At 40.6% G+C, this 24,291-nt stretch overlaps 1 protein-coding gene across 1 annotated transcript; it reads left to right on the plus strand.

The window, feature by feature from the left end:
• LOC109257851 (beta-defensin 130B-like) lies at positions 1 to 7,204 on the plus strand. Its single transcript, XM_019434236.2, has 2 exons — positions 1 to 58; positions 7,023 to 7,204. Exons 1-2 carry the CDS (start codon positions 1 to 3, stop codon positions 7,202 to 7,204), a joined length of 240 nt encoding a protein of 79 aa, XP_019289781.1.
• The last annotated feature ends 17,087 nt before the right edge of the window (positions 7,205 to 24,291 follow it).

The raw sequence follows: 24,291 nt of genomic DNA on the forward strand, positions 1-24,291 counted from the left end.
ATGAGACTCCATTCTCTTCTTTCTGTTCTCCTCCTCTTTGTGACTATAATACCAAAAGGTAAGATGGTGAATAACTGTTGGTATCTTAGGAGGTCTACTGGGATGCTCCATTATATTGTGGCCATTTTAACTCAGACCCTAATGCACAGCCTTAGGAATTCAGAAGCCCATCATGATCATCTCCTTTAGAACTGATGAAGCCAACACTACAAAGTAGAATGACGATTTCCATCAACAGAAAATGGGATCCAAGAGGTTCATGGTTAGAACGTGCAGCTCAAATAAAGATAGAGGTGAAGAAGCTATGACATGTGACTTAAGCCTTAGCAAACAAATCAAGTAGCCTTTACCAGGGTCCCAATCTCCATAAAGGAGAGTGCAAATGACAGCTGGTTTAAACTTGGTTAGTGAATGGAAGTGATGTGGAGTCTATTGGAGAAGTTAGGTCCCTAAGACAGAGCTCCACAAAAAAAAATGACTGCACCAAGTTATTAAAAACAAACAAACAAGCAAACAAACAAAAATAGGGAGCAGAGGAATTTGGAAAAAGCATACAATGGAATAAAACATCAATGGCAAAATTTTAAGCATAAGGCAAAATATGAAGAAAGCATTTTAAGAATATGAATTATATCCTTAGAACCCATGATTCAGAAGTTTGAATATTAAAATGTAGAATCAAAGGAAAAGGGGGAATGTAGTCATCTTCAGTCTGGTTCAACCAGATCCTTGTAAGAACTGATAAAATTCCTTTGCCTACTGTTAATGACAGGATGTCCACAACTCTCAAAATTATGTCTGTGGTCATTGAACACAGATCAGGTCTGGATAACTCTCTTTATTTGTTGGTTCATCTCTAAGATTCTTTATAATCAACAATACTCATTTGTTTGACCTTCACCTACTCTGTGGATATGTTGGGATTCACCTGACATACAGCTGTCTCCAAATGAGGGAGTTTATGTAATTCTCATCTGGTTCTCAATTCTCTCAGAAGAAGACACAGCTTTAGGGAGACACACTTGTAGTGACATCTAATGTAAAATCTCACAATGATCATGGATTAAAATCAGAAGGCAATTTAATGGCTAATTCTTTAATTTTACAGATAACAGAATCTGTTTCCACATAAAGAATATGATTTTACTGAGGTCACACAGGCGGTGGCAACATGGCACCTAGAACCATCTTTAACCTGGGTCAGTGTTGTTTCCATCAATCTACAGGTTTGGATAGCCTATAAAATAGTAACCCTGATTTCTGTCAGGCTTTTTACCTCAAAATCTCCTCACTAAATACTGAGGAGCCTAATGAGATTCCTATGTTTCCTCTTTTGGAAGACATAATGTCTGTGAAACATCTTATTTTACTTACCTCCAAATTCTTTCCTTCAGTGTCTGAGGTAGGCGTGTCAAATGGGATAAATGTTGTGGCACTATTATTGGACTATTAATGGTAGTCTTTAGATTTTCCTGATCTGTGTTCCTTAAAATTTGATAAATGGCTATAAGTTCTCAGATAGCAGAAAGCATTTGGCACCAGAGAATTACGCCTGCATGGTTGATAAGTGAACAGGTTTTGCTCATGCTTGTTCTCCCCTACCTGAGCTAAATTCAGTTCAGCATAAATCACTGTCTCCTCCCAAAGTCATAGCCTATGTTATGAGCTGGATCTTTTTTTAAAAAAGGTTAATGAGAGATAGATCTCCTTGAAGTAGAGTTTAGCCAAAACCCTCCATTCTAGTGGAAAAAGGGATATGGCAAGGGCGGGAAGCAAATTGAGAAAAAGCTTGTCCTAGACCAAAGGCAAGAAATAACTTATGGGAAAACAGGATTCTAGGAAATCTAGGCCTAACATTTAGAGAAGGTAAGAAAGTAATGACAAGACTGGAGACCCACAAATACAATAGTACATCCAAAAGCAAGGCAGTCATAGATACTACAGAGTCAAAAAAAAGTAGACCGCAGTCAACAGGTGTTAGAAGGAATAGGAGAGTGAAAATGTGTGTGGGGTCAAAGAATACCTTATTGCATTCAATGGTAACAAATATTTATTGAGCACCTCTTACTATACAAACACTGTGCATTTCAAAAACACAGGATATAGTGGGAAACAAAGGAGTGTCTTCCCATGATATAAAAGACAGATATTTGTCAAATGATTACACAAATTAATATATAATTATAAACGTTAATAAGGACAATAGAGAGGAACAGAGTATTACAAGTGCCTATAACATGTGGTCATTGTCTTGTTTGCAATGTCAGAGACTGCCTTGAGGCATGCCCAAAGCAGAAAGAGAAGTGTTAGTTAAGCAGTCAACACCTCTGGTAAAGAAAGAAGCCAGTGCAATGTCCCTGATGTAGAAGAACACATAGCATGCCCAAGGAACCGCAAGAAGGCTGCTGTACGAGAGCACTGGTTTATACTACAGAATGTGCCAGGCATTGCATGGAATTACGTGCAAGTGAAAGTTGGCACAAACACTAAGTTTGTAGGAGGGCATTTTAAGAACAAGGAAGGCAAGACAATCAGATGTTATACATGGGTAACAGAAATTACTGGTATCTAAATCACATGGGGGTTCACAATTTATGCACCCAGAGTGGGCTTATCTATGGGTTCTCAGCAGCCTGCAAGCCAGAAAAGTCCCTTGACAAACTTTTCCTTTGTTTCACCATTTCAATGTCCTGCCATCAGTGTCTCTCTTCCTGGTTCCACTGCAGAAGGAGTTCTGAGTTAATAGCAGCTTCCCTCTTTTCTAATCTTGGGAGAATCCTCTTTTGAGGTAAACACAATGAATTAAGCCTGAGAAACCACCAGCAACTGTGTGAAAATAGAGAAAATGTATAAAAAACAATCATAAGGAATCAGGAAATCAAAATTCCTAACTTTTCCATCTTACACTTGCTGTGATCTAATGGTAAATAAGCCTACTCTAGCTCTATGGGGATTCTCTAGGTCATGATCTTCCTTGGACTTGAGAACTTGTACTGTCCCAAATTCTTCCATCTTTTGTGCCTCCATCTTTAATTTGAATAAGGCCCCTCTGGAGTCTTCCCAAAGCAAGTTCTTACTCGAGGCACCAAGATCTGCACTCCTTAAGGTAGGATTCTAAAGTGTAAGACAAATCTAGCAAAAGTGGTGAGGAAAGTGCATCACTGAAGGTGTGAGGGACTCAGAATTTACAGACAGAAACCATCGGGGCCAATGATAATAGATGTGGGTCTGGTTGAGAGGGCGCACAACAGACCCTACTTCAACACTAATCTCAGTGATAAGCCTGGAGGACACTGTGCTAAGGGAAATAAAGCAAAGAAGACAAATACTGCATGATCCCACTTATATGAGGTATCTAAAATAGTCCAGCTTCTAGAAATAGAGAGTAGAACAGTGGTTGCCAGAAACCAGGGGAAGGGAGAAGCATGGAGTTGCTTTCAGTGGGTGCAAAGTTTCAGTGATACAAGATGAATAAGTTCTGGAGACAAACGGTACACCACTGCACCTGTCGTAACAACATTGCATTGTGCACTTACAAATTTAAGAGGGTAGGCCGTTAGGGTTCTTACCACAATTTGAAAAAAGGAAAGGTGAAGGATAGGAGGGTATTTGGAGTTGGGGGCAGAGTTGGGGGTGGAGTCGGGGGCAGAGTCAGCCTCCCCACAAATATGACAAGAATCCTTCAGAGGTATGCCTTTCAGGACATGTTCTTCCTGCAGATCACCTCTCCTTGTGTCTCCCAAATCACTTATGCCAAGCGGACGGATGAGACAAAGATTCCATAAGTCTGCAGAGGAGGGAGTAACTTTCAAATGGCCAGGTCTCTTGTGAACAGAGGATACTGAAGTTGCACGGGAAGGTCACGATACTTTACTTTTGCAGTTGAGCTGTTCTTAGCCACATTATGAAATAAGGCCTAGAACCCTCTTTCGGTCAAAGAAAAGGAATTTCTTTGTTAGTTGGCTAGATGTTGCCTCTTGGTACCGATGGTTAATTGACAAACTGTTTAAGCAGTTTAATAATATCACATTCTTCAAAATCCTAATTTTGATCCCCACTGTGACCCTTGAGGATCTGGAATCTATTGGGTGTCTAAAATAGATCTCATAATCTTAGAAATTCAGTGAATACTAAATAACTTTTACTCACAAATTTTCTTTTGAGGAGAATTGAGTACTGAGGTCATGAAGAATTTTATTGATGGCATTTACAAAAAAAAATCAAATTAAAAAAGTCACTGTCTTCATGAAGGAAATTTCTCCAAAGAAACTACATAATCCAAACAAGAAAATGTTGGGTTTATCAACCTACAGTCCAATGAATGTTAAATAATCACTGCTTGAGCATATCTTCATACGACTCTGAAAAAGAATCCATGACATCCTATAAAAGAATATATACATATTTTATATATATGTATGTAAATTACACACACACACACACACACACACACACACATATTCTTGAGAGTAGGGACATAAAGAGGTTAGAATGGCATAACTGTTAAATTGATTCATTAGCCCCCTGAGAATTAAGAAAATTATAGAATTCTTCTTATACTGACTCTGGAGAATAACATAATATTTTTTTTAAACGTTTATTTATTTTTGAGACAGAGAGAGACAGAGCATGAATGGGGGAAGGGCAGAGAGAGAGGGAGACACAGAACCGGAAACAGGCTCCAGGCTCTGAGCTATCAACCCAGAGCCCGACGCGGGGCTCGAACTCACGGACCGTGAGATCGCGACCTGAGCCGAAGTCGGACGCTCAACCGACTGAGCCACCCAGGCGCCCCAAGAATAACATAATATTTAACCAGCACGTTGGACAGGAGCAGAAGAAAGCTTGAACTCTATTTTACCTACAGAAAAGAAAACTACCCATCTATTTCTTAATGGATAAAGTTCCAGGAAGAGCCCACCCCTTTGAAACCCTGTCCTCCATCACCAGAAGAAAGAGAACAGCTAATGACTCAATGTGTTCTCAGGCTGAGAAAATCATGTCCTTTTTGAGGTTAGAAGTACGTTCCATTCTGTGGTCTTTTCTTTTAGTGCAATTATGAGTTTTCCCCATTTCATCTATGGAAATTTATGTTGTAATACCATATGAATACCATATCTACATTTTATTTACTCAACAGCAATTATTAAACATGTATCTCTCCTCTCACTACATGTGATATAACCATCTGAACATATTAATATCATATAAATTCTGAAATCTACTAGATCATTCTCCTCTATTGCCCTATTGTTCCAATAAGTGAAAATAAGTGTCGATATCTAGGGAGAAATTCCCTTCTTTATGAGCCAGGTAATTTACTATTATCTTCTTGACTTGAAGTAGTGCCTAGCAACAAATGTATGTCAGTCATTGTTGGAAGGGAGACTATAACTCTTTGGTTTCCTGTTCAGATGACACTTTCTGAAGTTAAGCTTCATGTTTAGTGGAGGGCACATCACTGGGAGGATGAATTGCTCTGATCCTTTCGATTCAAGCAAGAGGCATCTGCCAAGAAGAGAGACCGGTACTACCCTACACCACACACTATGTCGGGAAGTTGAACTTTCCAGCATAATGGGTGCCAAGACTACCCTACTGCTCCTCACTGTGGCCTTCCCCATTCCAAGAACTCTAGACTTTAGCTTCTTTAGAAGACCTGAAAATGTCCCCACAGGTGACATTAAGCACACGAATAAATTTATCGCGGGAGAGACTAGTAGCCATCTATAGGACCGATGCACAGCTGAGCACAAGCCTTTGCTCAGTGTAGATGAGGCAGCCAAGCCAGTGCCTCGCACAGCTACCTGGTGGGAACTTAGGTTCTCTCCCTGAAAGACAGACACTTCATCCTCCAGAACTGGCAAAGCAGGCACAGCGCTACAAGATTTTGCCCAACTCCCCAGCCTGAGGACAGGATGTGTCACAAGCTGGCACCAGACAGGATCCTGTGGCAAAGGTACAACTGTCTCACACAGGTTCTGAAAATTCAGTTGTGTTGGTTTATTTGGCTATTATCTTTCTTCAGAATGGAGAAACCAAAAAGGAGGTAAAACTCTTAGTTAAGAGGTAGAAGTGAGGCAGCAAAGGAGCCAGTTAAGGTTAATATGTTACAGGTTGGTAAAGACAACATGTGGGTTGACAGGATGGTTCAGGGACTAGTGACTATTAATGAACATGAACGGTGTGTCTTTTATGTAACATCCACCAGGTGCACAGGGGAAAGAAGGAACCCTAGTTGTGCCTGAAAGGCTACAGGAAGAATCTAAGACTAAAGGAAGTTACTCTCTTGAAGCACGTACTTAGTCACATACTTCTCAGTGGCCAACTGAATTAGGAAAACATATATTTAAGGAAAAATACATTTCAGCTTTCGAGAGAAATTCTCTTCATGTATCTACAGATAAGGGGCACTGAGCAACGTAGAAAATGTGTTTCTTCCATAGCTCTGTAGTGGGGGAATTAGGGAAGGTGGATGCTGTAGGACTGGTAAACTCTCTATAAAAGGCGCTGGAGGTGAGAACACATTCCAGAGGACAGGGATGTTGTAAGCCTGGATGGGGTGGTCAGCACAGATGTGGAGATTGAGAGATGCATACTTCCTCTGAAATCGTACTTTTAGTGAAGATATTATTGGCATTTGGAGCAGGACAATTCATGAGGTGGGAAATCCAATTGCCTTGTACTTGACCCACTAAATACCAAGGATGTCTCCCTAGTCATGGTGACACCAACAAATGGATCCATCTCAAAATGCACTGCCCCCTACGAGGACAACTCTCTCAAGCTTCTAGAAATCAGCCTACCCACACCAGGATATGTATAGCCCTGCACTCGAAGCCCTCCTCCCCCCAAAGGACACTACGCTTTTGCCGAAGGGCCTGGGCTTTTCCTATAGGTAATATCATCTCTTCTATCCTCAGGCCGTCCTCTGTAAATGTACTGCTTTATGTGCAACACGATAATTTGATGGTGGTTTGATCTGATGCTGATTTAATGATATCCAATCTCTTTCTGTGCAGCAAGGCCTGGCATGATCTCGGGGAAGAAACAGTGTGTTCTTCTGAAAGGGGTGTGCAGAGACGGAGGGTGCACCTCCACAGATGATACCATTGGTGAATGCAATGATGAGAAAAAGTGTTGTAGAAAGTGGTGGATATTATATCCCTACGCAACACCGGCTCCCAAAGCAAAATCTCCTTAGTGCAAACAAACTGTAAGCCCTTCGAACTCCAGAACACAGGGATGAGTTTTGTAGCTCCCTATTTAACCTGGCTTGTTTATCTCCCTTGACTGGAAATAAATGTCCTAAATCCACATGTGCTCCTTCCTGGGGAACTTCTTCTTGATGTACATGCAAGCCTCTCAGGAGCTATAAGACCAAACTTCATGATAGAGGAATCTCATACCCCAAAGCTATTTATAGAACATTTCTTAAGAATGATAAAGATAGGGGCGCCTGGGTGACTCAGTTGGTTAAGCATCCGTCTTCAGCTCAGGTCATGATCTCACGGTTCATGAGTTTGACCCCTGCGTCCGGCTCTGTGCTGACAGCTCAGAGCCTGGAGCCTTCTTCGGATTCTGTGTCTCCCTCTCTCTCTGCCCCTCCCTTGTCCCCGTCTCTCTCTCTCTCTCTCTTTCTCTCTCAAAAATAAATATTTAAACAATTATTAAAAAAAGAATGATAAAGTTAAGAAATTTAAATATGTAAAATAGTAAGGATACGAAATAGCAGGCAGGTAGTGTTTGATTATCTCAAGCGGATTATCAACCTTCCTCACACCACCCGATTCTGTACAAATACCATCTCATTACCGATAGAGACCTCCCTGAGTGATGGGGAGGAAGGTGTCCTAACCACGCGATCTTGCTGGCACTGCCTCCGGGAATTAGGCACACTGTGCCAGCCAAGGCAATAGGGAACTGGGGCTGGCCTCCCCAGCCTGGCCAGACAGCACTGGTGGAGTGGCACAGGACAACTGCTCCCAGCCAGTAGGCTGTCTGCTCAGAGGAGCTGAGAATCCAGCGGGCCCTGATAGTTCTTTCCGGATTTCAACATCAGATAATTCCACCTTCCGGCTGGAATAATTCCCACCATAGTAACAATTCTGGATGATTTCTACTTTATGGCTAAGCAAACTAAAGGGCAAGGGACCAGGAATGTTACATGACATGAGTTCCGCAAAGACGGAAACAATTACCCCACAAATAATTTTCAAGGCTTTCATTTCTGTTTTTTTATACATTAAAATTTTTTTTAATGTTTATTCATTTCTGAGAGACAGAGAGAGACAGAGCGTGAATGGGGGAGGGGCAGAGAGAGAGGGAGACACAGAATCTGAAGTGGGCTCCAGGCTCTGAGCTGTTAGCACAGAGCCCCACATGGGGCTCAAACTCACAAACCGTGAGAAAATGACCTGAGCCCACGCCATCCATGGGTAAGCCATCCATGCAGCCCTTACATTTTTTAACGTTTATTTATTTTGAGAGAGAGAGAGCACAAACAGAGAGAAAGGGAGAAAAAGAACCCCAACCAGGCCCCTCACTGACAGTGCATGGCCTGACATGGAGCTCAAACTCACATACCTTGAGACCATGATCTGAGCCAAGATCAAGTGTCAGACACATAACTGACTGAGCCATCCAGGCTCTGAAGACTTTTCGTTTCTTGACCATAAAGCTTATGGACAATCAGAGGAAGGTGGGTTATCCCTCTTAATATTCATTAGGATTTTTTCTATTATTCACGTGGATATCAGTTGTCCACAGACCATAAATGTGTTGCATACAAAAGCCACCTTCCTCCCTGTCTGTGTGGTCAGGATACCACACTTCAGTCTCCTAACACCCTGTGTCTATGAGGGAAGATTCTGGAGTCAGGCATACTTAATTTAAACTGTGGTTCCCTTGCTTATCAGTCACATGACTCTGAACTATTTATTTAACCTTCATTTGCCTTAAAATTCTTCTTCAATAAATGAGCAAAATAAACACTTTAACTTCTGGGCTCGTGTTAAGGACTGAATGAGATCGAGGACAAACCGCATGTGGGACACACAGGGTGAAACCCAACGGAATCCAGCCACTAGTGATTTCTCTTGTTACTAAAACACTGGAGGGGAAAGAAACCATCATGTGTAGTCAGACAGTCATGTTAGTGTATTATTATATGAGACAGAGTTACTAATTTAAAATGAATAAAATGCCACAAAATACATTCAATATTGAAAGAATATACATGGCGGGGGAGGGTGGGGGGGCATGATCTTACAGCTCTTGGGAGTTCAAGCTCCTCACTGGGGTCTGTGCTGACACCATGGAGCCTACCCGGGATTCTCTCTGCCTCTCTCTCTCAAAACAAATAATTAATTTTTAAAAAATTAAAAAAAAAGAATATATGGGAAAACAAAGATTTCTTTGACATTTCAGGAGAAACTATATGCAAAAAGTTACAGTTTATATTATAATTACCATTACTTTCTGATAGTCAAAGCTTTATTTGTTTAACAAATATGTCTGTTTACTCCTATGCAAACTGAAATTAAATAAGCAAATCGGAGAAAAAAATTAAAAGAAAGTTTCACCATGACTGATAACGAAGCTGAAATACACACATTTCATTAGCATTAGACAATCCTTTCTAATGACATCACCGATTAAAATAAGTAACAATACCAAGGGGGAGGGAGTGAGATGACAAAGGAATCTAGAATTTTATTTTATTAATGGTGTGAAGGATGGTTAGCTTCTCTGATAAATGGTTTTTCCCAAAGCCTCAGTTCTCTGTTCTTTCTGGTTTTTAGATCACATAAAGAATTCAAAGGTTTCTTTTCAGCTCTTTATTATTACTTAAAATGCCTATTACATAGGCATATACGTGCCTATGCACACAGTAACGCTTGGTTTCACACCTGGAAACACATACAAAATACAATTTGAAATTATTAGCCATAGAAAAATGCAATAAGCCATTACTGAAGCCAGTATATGATGTCAACAGTGTACTGACTGGAACATTAATGAAACTTCAGAGTGTCTCTTCTCCTTTGATTCAGAAGGACTCACAGGAACAGCCTATGCCCTTTGTCTCGGTTAGACCCAGTTGAGGCATCATTTGAAATGTGTGAGCAGGGACGTAGCATCACAACTGGATCCCACTCACAGTTCTAGCCAGATGCACCAGCAGAGTAGGAAGTGATCTCCATCAGTCATTTCAGAGAGAACATATTAAAATTTCATTAAAATTCAAATATGTTTTCTGGAAGGGGTAATAATGATGGGCAATTATCCTTCACTAATATGCTTGTATATTTGATTCTAGTAGTTAGCTACTCCATTATTTCATAAGCGTTGGAAACAGCATTAAAGAATATCAGTAAAATATTAAAGAACATCAGTGAATTAAATCAGAAAGCCTTGAGTCTACACTCTAGGGCAGCAGTGTCCACCAGAACTTCCGATGAGGATGGGAATTCTCTATTTCTGCATTGTCCACTAGCCACATGTGGTTATAGAGCATTTGAAAAGTGGCCAGTGACTGAGAAGATGACTTTTTATGTTAGTAAATCTTAAACAGCCACATGTGGCTAGTGACTCACATCACACAGCTTTAGAGCACTGAACTGGTGCACGGTGATACCTGGGCTCTGGACCATACTGAAGTCTGCCCGCACTCAAATCTCAACTCCATTCCTACCAGTTGTGTGACGTGGGTAGGTTATATGACCCTTTGGTGCCTCAGTATCCTATTCTGGAAAAATAAGGACAATGATGGCATTTACTTCATTACTTGTTAGGAGGATCACATAAATTTACATATAAAAAGCCCTTAGCCGAGTTGTCGCATTAATCATGAGGGCAATGCTCACCCATCCTGGGTGTTGGGGGGTGGGTGGGTGGTGAGAAAAGAAAGTGGAGGGGCATTGGAGACCCCGGGGCATCTAGTTCCTTTCCAGTTTCATCCTAGAGCTAGCCTTCCAATCCCTGAAACAGTTACATTATTTTTTTTATGAGTTCAAAGAGCTCTATCTGCAAGGTACCAGGAACGAAAATTGAGGACATGGCTTTCCACAACTAAAGTTACACTGGAGAGATATGTTCTTACACACTGAGGAAAAGTTTTAGATTTAAAAGAATCACAAGCCAAAATTTGTCAGCTCCCTCAAGAATCATCTGGAGACACTGTATTCCTAAGCTGCTTATGTGACACCTGTGGGAAGAGAATGAAAGGAGTAAGTTTTAGGAGCTCCCCTGAAATAAGGGAATGTACAAAAGAAAAGGAACCAGTGTTGGCTGAAAGGACACAATCTCAAGGGCAGACTCAGTCCCATGTGGGAGCAAACTGGAAAATCTCTGACTGAAATGAACTCATTTTCTCAGCCTAGTCTTCTCCACAGAGAATACACTACTACAGATTAGAAATTCGGTTGTGTTGACAGGACTCCTATTCTAAACTCTGAGTAACCTGAGGGGAAAAGAGGGCCTATAAATCTTTCCTCTTCATAGTGAATCCGTTTTATGATCATGTTTTCTTCTCGGCCAGACCTGCCATCAAGCCACTCAGAAGACAGAAATTTTGTGGGGGGGGAACCAAAGAAGAGACTCAAAATTCATTTGGATAAGGGGGTGTCTTCTAGGGGTGTGAAGGTTTGTGCGTGTTTGTGTGTCAGTGTTGGTGCCTAGGGGTGTGGGACAGGGCATCTCAGGTAAGGAGAGAAAGGGGAGTTTGGAAAGGTTTAGTCACACTAAAAGGCTGAGAGTGAAGTACAACTTTGGTGAAATATTAGAACAACTGGCAATAACAATGCAATGAGCTACCTTTTCCAGGGAGGGGCAGAGAGAGGGGGAGAGAGAGAATCCCCAGAAGCCTCCACACTGTCAGCGCAGAGCCCGACGCAGGGCTCGGTTCCATGAAATGCGAGATCATGACCTGAGTGGAGTCGGATGCTTAACTGACTGAGGTGCCCAGGCACCTCAACATAACTTTTAAATAACCACCTTGACGACTAAATGTATATGTGTGCCTACTGGGCACTGAACAGCCTCTTCAAATCTCAGACACAGATTTCCTGCTCCACATTGAGCAGGTCTGTCACTGAAAGGAACCTCGGCCAGGTCTGATGTTGACACTATGAAGCACTTTGAACTAGCCATTCTTGCAGTGTCCAACAAACACTCAGCTTCTGCCTTTCCACTGAATTGCTTAAATATTTCATGGTGCCCTTGGAACTGCCTGGGGAGCACGGGGGTACCTCGTCACGCAGCTTGTGAACCACTACTGCTGTTGTTTTTTAAATGTCTTCCCTTTGCTCCAGATTACGACCATCCTGAGGACAGGAACTGTGTTTTATTTGCCGCGTGTCTATGCAGATTGCCACACTGTGGGTTGTTAAAAATTGTTGAATCAATGGATGGTATGGGCTGAGCAGACAAGTGGCCATAATTTTGGGGTTTTACTGTTACAATAGATGACCCATGAAAACTTGCCTATTGCACTTCACTAATGACCCAGAGAAGGCCGTCACGGACTTGATGCAGAACAAGGAGGCTGAAAAGTGACCCATTAGGAATGTGGACCAAGCCAGAAAAGGGAGTTTCTTAGTGCCTGGCCAGAGAGGAAACAATGACCACTGGAGACGGAATCATAGGGTTACTGCCTACCAGGCTTGGCCTGCACACCAAGAGAACATTCTCTGGTCCTGTAAGGATCATACACTCGGTGGCAGAAAGGACTTCATCAGCAACACCAAACGTTCTGCTCAGAGTGATGCTCCTCCCAAAAGCTGAGTGGGATATGCCGGGATCCCTCAGCCCAGGAGCTAGTTTCTTTCTAGGTGCCGAGAGTTCTGGAGAACTGTCTTCATGGTCGATCACATTCAGTCTACTGTTCAACACTGTTTAATGTTTTAAACAGCATTTCTTGAGTTATTTTCTGACAAATATCACTGCTCTAAGAGATGTAAATAAATATGCTGTGATACACATTTGAGAGCCAGAGGACAGCAAAATCCAGCTCTTGAGAGAGTCACAATAAAAATCAGCCATTAGAAGACTAGAACTAATTCAGGACTTCTCATAGTTTCTGATATATTCTTATATATATTAAATATGTATAATAAAATTACTATGATAATAAATTATTGTTGAATGCTTAATAGGTGTCAAGTTTGGAAAACTGTTTCTGTAAAAGGTCAGATAGTAAATATTTTAGGATTTGCCAGCCAGCCACATACAGGCTCTGTTGTGTATCTTTCTTTGTTTTTTGTGTGCTTGTTTATTTGACATGAAAAAACAAATCTTAAATCTCTCAGGTTTAAAGTAGGTTTTTGGCTCCTGAGAAAATTCAACAGCAAACAATAACAATTTTCTTTTTAAAATTTCTTTATTTTTTTCATCACAAAAATTTTTTTAATGTTTATTTATTTTTGAGAGAGAGAGAGGGAGACAGAGCATGAGCAGGGGAGGGGCAGAGAGAGAGGGAGACACAGAATCTGAAGCAGGTTCCAGGCTCTGAGCTGTCAGCACAGAACCTGACACTAGGCTTGAACTCATGAACCCTAAGTTCATGACCTGAGTTGAAGTCGGATGCTTAACCGACTGAGCCACCCAGGTGCCCCAAACAATACCAATTTTCTACTTATGTGGAACTTTCTTACATTCTTGTGGGAGAGAAAGATATTAAGCTAATGACCAACTAATGTATATACATATACACATATACACACACATATACACACATGTACACATACATATGTATATATGTATACACAACATGCACACACACACGCATACACAATTTGAGCTGACAAGAGTGGAGGGGTGTGACTTTACAGCCCCTGGCAGGAAAGGGGTTCTGAAAAGCTGTTGTGAGTGAGCCTGCAGGACAGGAGGGTTGAGCTGCGCAAGTGTCTAGGGAAGAACATGAGTGGTCCTGGGGTGCTTCCATGTTTAAAGACTGAAAAGAAGCTGAGGCGGCTGGAATAGAGATGGTGAGGGGCTGAGGGGGAAACAGAGAGCTCAGCAGGGGAAAAGTGAAATCAGGCTTCACAGAACATAGTCAGAGCTCTGCATTTTATTCTGACGGTCACGGGAAACGTGGGGGTGGATTTCGGCAGCACGGGACTCGCCCAACTGTGCTCCAAGAAGACCACTCTTGCCTCAGGGTGAGGAACAGACTGAGGGTGGTGAAATGGAACTGAATCAGAGAGACAACAGAAGCTGGCGACAGTGCAATGGGGGTGGAAATGGACTGGATTTATAGTATATTCTGGAGCTCAAGAAGCGACGTTTTCCAAGTGATTGGAAGTGACCGGAAGAACTGTCGAGGCTGACTCTCAGGTCCTTTGGCCAGAGCAATGTATCCTCCAGGGGGATGGAGATGACGTGGGCGAAACTGGCCTGCAGGTGGGCAACCCCGTGTCAGGTGAGTTTAGCTCCAGGTGTGTAATGACACACAACTGGGAAAATCAGGTGGGTCAACAGGTACTCAGGGTTGCAACTGCGGTGAGGTCAGCGTTGAGATACACATTTGGGAAACAGCACTTACTTAAAGACAGGGCACTGACAGATTCCTTCAGAGTCAGTAGAGACTAAATTCTGAGGCACTGCCCTGTGGAAGGGTCAGGAAGAGAAAGAGGAGAATTAGCTTACTGAGAAAAAAGAAAACTAGAGTGTGCTGAAAGCCAAGAAAGAAGTTTCAGAAAAGAAGCAGTGACTCTAGAATGTCTTTTTTTAATTTCCCTAAGAAACACCTGTTACCACCAAGTTATAAGTTGTCATCACTTGCTAAGGCTGCTGTAACAGAGTACCACACACTCAGTGACCTCAGCAACAGAACTGTACTGCCTTCCAGTTCCGGAGACTAGAAGTCCAAGATCAAGGTGTCTGCAGGGATGCTTCCTTCTGAGGCCGTGAGGGAAAATGTGTTCTAGGTATCTCTCTCAGCTCTGGGAGGTCTGCTGGCATCTCTGGTGTTCTTGGCTTGGGGAAGCATCACCCCATCTTTGCCTTCCCATCATCAGGCGTTCTTCTGTGTGTGTGTGTGTGTGTGTGTGTGTGTCTGTGCAAATGTCTTCTCTTTAGACATATGCTGGTCATACTGGAATAGACACCCACCCTGTGACCTCTGTTAACTACTTACAGCTGCAATACCCTATTTCCAAATAAAGTCGCGTTCTAAAGTATCGGAGGTAAGCACCTTGACATGTGAATTTTGCAAAGATTCAATCTATAACCCTACTTCTACATGTAATATGATTTGGGAATAGCTGGTTTGTGCATATTTAATAAAGCCAACGCTTGGAAAATATAGGATTAAAAACGTTTGCCATGATATTATAATTAAAATTTTTTTAATGTCTATTTTTGAGAGAGAGACACAGCATGAGTGGGGGAGGGGCAGAGAGAGAGGGAGACACAGAATCCGAAGCAGGCTCCAAGCTCTGACTGTCAGCACAGAGCCTGACGTGGGGCTTGAACCCATGAACCATGTGATCATGACCTGAGCCAAAATCAAGAGGCGGATGTTCAACTGACTGGGCCACTCAGGTGCCCACAATCTTTTTTTTGGTTTAAATCAAGTTTGGTTTAGTTCAGTCACATTGAAATTTCCTGAGATAGCAAACTATCAGATACTAATATTTCAATAATAAGGTACCTAGAACATTCTGGAATTTTTTTCTTATGAGTATAAATGGTTTGATTATTCATAATTGTGAAGATATTCTTTATAACTGAGGAACTTCATATGTATCATGCTGAGTACTAGTTATGTTTAAGGGGAGACTAGAGATAAATGTCAAAAGTTGAAAAGACAAGCTGGTTTTTTATAGCAATCTCTAGAAATGGCATTTTGAAATGAATACTTCATTTCTGTTTGGTTATTATAATCTCTTTCTTTCCCTTACAAATCAAATGCACTCAAAACCAAACAAGGATTCAATAAAGAACAGCTTTGGCTAATGTAGTCCCTATTGGATTTGAATAATTCAAACCAATCTGTTCCTTTTAAGTTATATTTAATTGATACTCTGTCATTTTATTAAATTTTCAAGAAAACCTAAACAATTTTAAAAGCTTTTAAATATGACACAGTTTACCACAGAAGAAACACTTATTTTTTTTAATGTTTATTTTTATTTGTGTGTGTGTGTGTGTGTGTGTGTGAGAGAGAGAGCACACGCGGGCACGTGGGCACACACAAGCGGTGGAGGGGGAGGGAGAGAGGGGGACTGAGGATCTGAATCAGGTTCTGCGCTGACAGCAGAGAGTCCCATGTGGGGCTTGAACTCATGAACCATGAGATCATGACCTGAGCCAAAGGCGAATGCTCAACCGAGCCAGCCAGGCGCCCTGGAGAGTATATTCTTTTAAATTCTTATGCTCATTAAACCCAGAAGGGGCACACAACTTGGGAAATAGTATGAGATGAAGAATAGAGGCCATGAGGCTGTAGGGGTGAAGCAACCTGTCGGTGTAGCCGGGCTCAGCACAGCAGACTCTGCCCCTCAATCCAGGAGGCTTGGCCAAACTCAGCCAGTCACAGTTCCTGCTCTCAAGAAAGGACAAGCAATGACATCTTGTGGCTGCCAGACTTTTTCCACTTTTGACAATTCTGAGTTTCCAAGACAGCTAAAAGTTGTAGCTGTTTTGGCAGAATACATAGCATTTCGTAAAAGAATTGGAAATCTCTAATAATACGAAAAATAACAGGTTCAGATGGCATGCTAATGGAATTGAGAGATTTAAACATAAAACTGAGTAAGACACATCTAGTTTCCTTTTCCCATAAAACTAACACTTAATGTGATTCAAAACTGACCACCATGGGGCTCCTGGGTGGCTCAATCAGTTGAGGGTCCAACTCTTGGTTTCGCCTCAGGTCACGATCTCACGGTTCATGGGATCGAGCCCTCCGTCAGGTTGACAGTGCAGAGCCTGCTTGGGATTGTCCCTCCCTCTCTCTCTTCTCCTTCTGCACGCTCTCTCTCTCTCTCTCTCAAAATAAATAAATAAACTTAAAAAAACTGACCACCTAAAGTAAAACAATAAAAATAAATTAGAAATGGGTATTTTAAATTCTAACAATGTATACAATTTAACATCAATAAATATAGTAAGTTGACAACCCCAAGTACTTGCTACAGGTTCATGACTCAGTTAATAGAAACCATTAGCACAATGTCCATATTATGTGAAGCAGTCCAAAACAATAATCTCTAAACCATAGTTCTTTGGTCAAGATTCAAAAAAAAGCAACAAGGGAGGAAAAAATGTAATTGTTAACTTTACCTCCAACAGCTGTGCCAGTCTGTCGTAAACACATATGCACCCATCATATTTAGTCAAAACACTAAAGAAAAAGAAAGGCTTAGATTTCTCCCATGGTTTCATGAGCTTCTCAGACTGAATGAAAGTATTTTTATATGCCAACTCATTATTTAGGAACTCTATTAAAAGCCATCATTTTCTTATAGTAAGTATTAAAAGAACTAGGAAGTTTCAAGGGCACCTGGGTGGCTCAGTTGGTTAAGCGCCTGACTTTGGCTCAGGTCACAATCTCACGGTTCATGGGTTGGAGACCCACATTGGGCTCTGTGCTGACAGCTCGGAGGCTGGAGTCTGCTTCAGATTCTGTGTCTCCCTCTCTCTCTGTCCCTCCCCTGTTTGCACTCTCTCTCTTTCTCCCTCTCCCGCCCTCTCTCAAGAATAATTTTTAAAGAAATAGGAAGTTTCAAAAATATTTATTGTACTTTGTAGACAGATGGATTTGAGGGGTAAATGAGAATCATGTTGTTCTTCCCATGCTTACCTGGATCTAATTTCAGTCTCCTGAGAATGCTTCTAGTTAAAATCATATGAGCTCTTCCCAGGATCCCTGACTGGGAAAAAAAAACCTCACCCTGTTTCTATCTGAACTGTTTCTTAGTCCCTCACATCTGTGATTTTATTGAAAACCACCCAAAATCATTGGTGGAGCAAACAGGTGAGGGAAAAAACATAATAAACAAAGAATGAGATGAATAATTCTAGCTAAGTATGACAGAAAACCTACCGTATGGAAGGCAGTGTTCTAAGTGCTTTCTATGATTTAACTTTTTCTTTTTTCCTTCCAAAGACTCTATGTGGTAGACACTATGCTCATTTCACAGATGAGAAAATGGAGAAAAAGATTGTAGAGTTATGTGGCCATGCTGGGCTTCAAATCCAGGTTCCTAAGGACTGCCACCCTGACTTAGGAGTACAGGGAAATGCTGTTGATATCCCAGCCTGGAGACGGGTCAGAGAAGGCAGTCACAGCTCAAAGCGGAAACCTCAGACAAGACTCTTGGCTTCCTAATCTCCATGGGCTCCTGTGCAGCAAAGCACTATGTATCTTAAGTTTTCTAGGAACTCAACGAGCTTTCTCTAACAGCTTTTGCCAGAAGACCACCACCCAATTGCTAATAAAATGTTTGGTAAGAAAAAGTATAATTTAATTGCAACATGCCCAACATTTCACTTGAAACCCTTAAGCTCCTAGACAACAACATGTTTTGTTTCCCCAAGCATTGTGATCATTTAACAGATAAACTACTAGTTCTGAGAAAGAGCAAACAGAAAATCAAATCACATCTAGGGTGTTTTTTTCTGTTTGTTTTGTTTTCTTTTTTTCTTTTTTTAGTACAGCCGGATTTATTTCATTGTTCCAAGGCATGTCACTAAATGCCCAAGATATTCCCTAAGAGACTTCTATTTAAATTGCTTGATTTTTAAAATGTTTGTTTTTTTTGAGAGCGAGAGACACAGGGAGGTGGGGGGGAGGGAGAGATTGAGAGAGAGAGAGAGAGAGAGAGAGAGAGAGAGAGAATCTCAAGCAGGCTCCACGATTGCACAGAGCCTGACATGGGGCTCAATCCCACGACCCTAGGATCATGAGTCGAAATCAAGAGTCAGTTGCTCAACCAACCGAGCCACCATGGCACTCCTAAATTGCTTGATTTTTTAAAACAAATATAACCCACCCAAACTGAAGGAGTCACAGATCCCACCATTTAGTGTATTTACTCTATGGAGCCTGAGGAATTTGAGATTAACTGAGCAGTTTGCAGTTGTTGGGTAGGGGGTGAGGGGTAAGCAGGAAGACTGTTAAACTACAAATAAAAAGGTTTAACATATTTTTCAAAATTCTTGAGCATTAGAATGTAGGATTTCATACTCTGATGAATGGGATTAAAATGGTCTATAGAGTAGCTTGGAAATGAGTGAGCTGGAGTTTTTCACAGTGGAGTAGGCAGTTCTGATTCCACCCTCCTTCAGGGTAGAAAAGTCCCATAAACTCATCTCTATCTCCAGAGCATTGACACCAGGTAGAAACTGTGTATAGTAATTAAAATAAAGAGAAACAATTTTCAAAGTCTGGGCAAGGATCAAGCTGCAATAAAAATCACCAATGCTTGAAACACTCAAGTGCTAATGGGAGAATTTGCTTTTAATTCCCAGTTTAAGTGGGAATGCTGCCTAATAAGGAACAGATGAATGTTTTAATATTGCTAAGGGCTGACAAGAGGTTATACTCCAAAGTATTCCATAGTCTTCCTTCATGACTGTCACTCTTTACTTCCCCTCTGGCCCCAAATTCCTCAGTTTCACCCTCAGTAACCTTCCTATACACTCATCACTGCCCCACACCCCACCCTAATCCTTGTTCTCCTTCCCCAGAGTTGCTCAGTTATTCTAAGAAAAGGCTGAAAGCTGGGATCACATTGCCTGCAGGCCTAAGGAATTGGGTGGTCCATCATTACTAATCTAAATAAATATTCTGAGGAAACTGATTAGTCGCCTCTGATGATGCTTCTCTGTATGAGTGCTACCCATGCTCATAACCCACTATGGCATCTTAGGTGTCCAGGTGGGTTTTGAGGGTGGGACAAAGATAGGATTGTCAGATCTAGCATATAAAAATGTAGGGTGCCCAGTTAAAATGGATTTTAGATGAACAATAAATAATTTTAGCATAAAAATTATACTATATATGTCTTATGCAATATTTAGGACATAGTTACACTAAAAAAATTATTCATCATTTATCTGAAATTCAAACTTAACTGTGTGTCTTTTGTTTTATCTGGAAAAGAGTGGGTGTCTTTCAGTGCTTTTCAATTCCCCAAACAGACACAACTACCTGTTTTGCCAGCTCTTGTTGCTGGGGGTACAAGTCAGTGAAATGGTTTAATTAGAAAATTTTATAGCATACAAAACTCAGAACGTACCTTTCTTCCTTAATAAATATGTGCATCAAGTCAACTGAATGGCCTTTTGGGAAGAAAAGCCTCGTTCTTGGTACTAAAAGTAGTCCCTGGACCAGCATCCACATCAGCATACCGGGTGCTTATTAGAGAGGCAGAAGTTTTCATGGTTCCATGAAATTTTAAGGTTGTTTATTTCTATTTCTGTGGAAAATTCCATTGGCACTTTGATAGGGATTGCAATGAATCTATAGTCGGCTCTAAGTGGTATGAACGTGTTAACAATATTCTGAACAATCCATGAACATGGAACACCTTTCCATTTATTTGCATCTTCAGTTTCTTTCACTATGTCCCATAGATTTCAGTGCACAGGTCTTTTGCTTCTTTGGGTAAATTTAGGCCTATTTATTTTATTCTTTTCTAAGCTATTGTAAATGGAATTGTTTTCCTAACTTTCCTGTCAGATAGTTCGTTATTAGTGTATAGAAACGTGACTAATTTTTGTATTTTGATTTTACACCCTACAACTTTACTGTTGATTTGCTAATTACTGTTTGCTTTGTTCAAACTGAATGAGTAAAACTGATTTACCACTTACCAACAAGTTTGGTGTATTTGAAAACTGAAATAATTAGAATGTTATGGGAGTTGTGTGGGAATATAAAGAGATAACAAAGGAACAGAATTTTAAGAATTTGGGGGTGCCTGGGTAGCTCAGTCAGTCAAGTGACTGACTCTTGATTTTGGCTCAGGTCATGGTCTCAGGGTCATGGGATTGAGCCCTGTGTCAGGCTCTGCACTGAGCATGGAGCCTGCTTGGGATTCTCTCTCCCCCTCTGTCTCTGCCCCTTCCTTCCTGTGCTTTCTCTCTTTCTCAAAACAAATTAATAAACATTAAAAAATAATTTTAAAAATTCAAAAAAGGCCAAAGTAATAGGTAAATCGTATACAAAGATAAAGTTGTATTTTGCAATCACTTAGAAAGGACACACTCTTCCGCAAGTGATGTTTAAACAGCTAGCTAACCACTTCCAGTACACCTAAACAAAATCCAACCAATCACACTTAGATGGCGAGTTAAGCTACAGAATTAAAACTCTAAAATTACTTGAAGAAAATGTGAACAATTAACCATATAATCAATAAGAAAGGATTCTAAGGGCTTCAGAAGAAGGCTTTTCAGAATACTCAGTCCACGATACTGATGATTGAAATAGAAATAGATGTCCTCTTTGTTCAGAGCCTATAATTTTAATCTGTACAAACTATATTTGGTTCTGTTTTTCAAATAAGTCTTAAGAAAAGTTGTAACATCCTCATCAAAAAAAGGCACCGTTTAAAACTGTTTATCTAGTATTATCTAGTATTAACTGTTTATCTAGTATCGAATCTTATTAATAGTATTTAATACTAAGCCAGTATGATCTAGTTTATCTAGTATTTATCTAGTATTTGCACTTATTCAAGTCATGTTCTCATTGGGCTCCACTTAGAATGTATGTCAAGCAGTGGCAGTTCAGTGACCAAATCGAAAAGTCATAAAACATCCTTATCGTTAGAATTTAAGGTTGTAACTTATGAACTATATTAGTTTCATAGTAATGCTATACTCAGTTACCATAAACAAGGTGGTTTAAAACAAAAAACGTATGATCTTAGAGTTGTGTAGGTTAGAAGTCCAACATGGGTCTCACTGGACTAATAATCAAGATGTTGCTAGAACCACATTCCTTCTGGAGGTTCAAGGGGAGAATCTGTCCTTGCCTTCTGCTTCTGAATACTACTGGCATTTGTTGGCTTCTGGCTCCCTCCTTACATCTTTCAAGCCAGCAACAGAAGATCCAGTCCTTCTCACATTGCAACTTTCTGACCTTCCTCCCTAGTTACATCTCCCTCTGACTCTCTTTTGCCTCCATCCCATTTTCCGCTTATAAGGACCCTTGTCATTACACTGGGCCCATCCGGATAATCCAGGATAATCCCCTTATTTTAAGGTCATCTAATTATCAACTTTAGTTCCATCTGAAACTTTAATTCCCCTTTCCTTGTAACCAAACATTTCCACAAGTTCCACAAAGTAAGGCACGAACATCTTCTGGGGGCCATTATTCTGCCCATCATCAGAGCCCTGATTTATACCCTCACTTTACAAAAGAAATGGACGCCCAGGGTGATTGTGCGCTCGGATTACACATGTTAACACAAAGGCCTTTGATCTCTAGCTCATTAATTAACATCTTTATTGGCATTCCAGTGATCTCCTATTGTGGTAGGTACTGTCAGAATATAAAATACTTAAATAAATCACAGTCCCTGACCTCAGAGGACTTATAAGCAACGTGTTCATGAAGCATGGAGTAGGGAGAAGAAAGAAGGAATTCTAAGCCAAAGAACATTTGTTACATCTTCACTTGACAACCAAGTAGGAGAGAAAAAAATGCAACCATTACTACTGTAATTAACAGTATAAGAGCAAACCAGCAAATGATGATTGTAGAAATATAGCACAATCATAAATTCTGGTGGCATGCTTATGTAGTTATTAAGAGCAATGTGTTCAGGCCTTAGAGCTCATTTCAACTTTTGACTGAGACTTTGAAATCAACTAGTTATATGAAGTCTCAGTTTCCTCTTCAATAAAATTTGAGTAATACCTATTTCGATAGGCTTTGCATGAAGAGTATGTATAAAGCTTAGAACATAATGTGGCTCCTATTAAGTGTCCAATAGTTGCAGGACTTATTATCATTAAAAGTTGTAATTCAAGGAAGATTATACACCATAGAAACTCACCTCTGAGCTTATACTATAAAAAGAAAGTTTAAGAGAGTGAATAATTTCTAAAGTATCTTGATAACCTAAATTCACTTACATACAGAGAACCCAGCTGTGGCTTTAATTGCCTGATATTTACATCAATTCGATTAAAGACTGGAAATAAAAAAAGCATTTAGTTTTTCCTGAATGTCCACATCTATAAAAGAAAATGATAAGAATGATTTTATCAAGGAGAAGTAGATCTTTCCAGATGCTGATGGAGAACATCCTGACATATAGAATGGCCCTTGCTAGCAAATCGTATTAATAGAATAGAATCCTAAAAATGGAATATCTCCATGTAATTTCCCATCCAAACATTAACCAAGCTCACATTTGATCCCAGAGTTTGTGTGTGTATATATGTGTCTATCAAGAAATAAAGTTTTGTAATAAATAATAAATAAACAGAAAATTAGAATTTTGGGCGTACTGTTACTTTAACTTTTTCTTCCTGAAGGTTTATATTTGTAGAATTATTACTCACATTTCATATACTATTCGTCACAAAACTATGCAGTGCAAGGATTTCATAGTACGCTGTCAAGAAAATGATGTTAAGAGAATCAAGGAAATTGCTTGGTGTTGGTATGTTGGCTCTTTTCCCCACTAACATTTTTGTATAGTATTGCACTGCCTTGTTCTAAACACACTAGCATAGAACGTTTGCTATGTGGGTCAAAAACAATCTGCTTTCTTTGCATCCTATTCGAAAATGAAGCTGGCAAATTAAAAGACTCACTTGGGATAAGGCAGCTTTAAAATTATTGTCTAGGGGTGCCTGGATGGCTCAGTCAGTTAAACATCCAACTTAGGCTCAGGTCATGACCTCACGGTTCGTGGGTTCAAGCCCCGCAACAGGCTCTTTGCTGACAGCATGCAGCCTGCTTTGGATTCTGTGTTTCCTTTGCCCCTCCCCAGCTTGCGCACGCGTGTGTGAACTCTCTCTCTCTCTCTCTCTCTCTCTCTCTCTCTCTCTCTCTCTCTGTCTCCGGTCTCTCTCAAAAATAAATAAACATTAAAAATAAAAATAAAATAAAATAAAATAAAATAAAATAAATATTGCCTAATTCAAGACAAGTATGTTTTCAGTATTGTGGCAGCCAAAACAATGCCCTCCCACCCAGAGATGTCCATGCTCTAATCCCCCAAACCTGTGCATATGTTAGGTGGGATTAAGGTTGCTAAATCAGCTGACCTTAAAATAGAGAAATTATCTCAGATTATTCAGGTGGGCCCCAAATAG

Source organism: Panthera pardus, unplaced genomic scaffold (assembly GCF_024362965.1).
Source record: "Panthera pardus isolate Hobbes unplaced genomic scaffold, ASM2436296v1 HiC_scaffold_13, whole genome shotgun sequence".
In the NCBI taxonomy this organism is placed as follows: domain Eukaryota; kingdom Metazoa; phylum Chordata; class Mammalia; order Carnivora; family Felidae; genus Panthera; species Panthera pardus.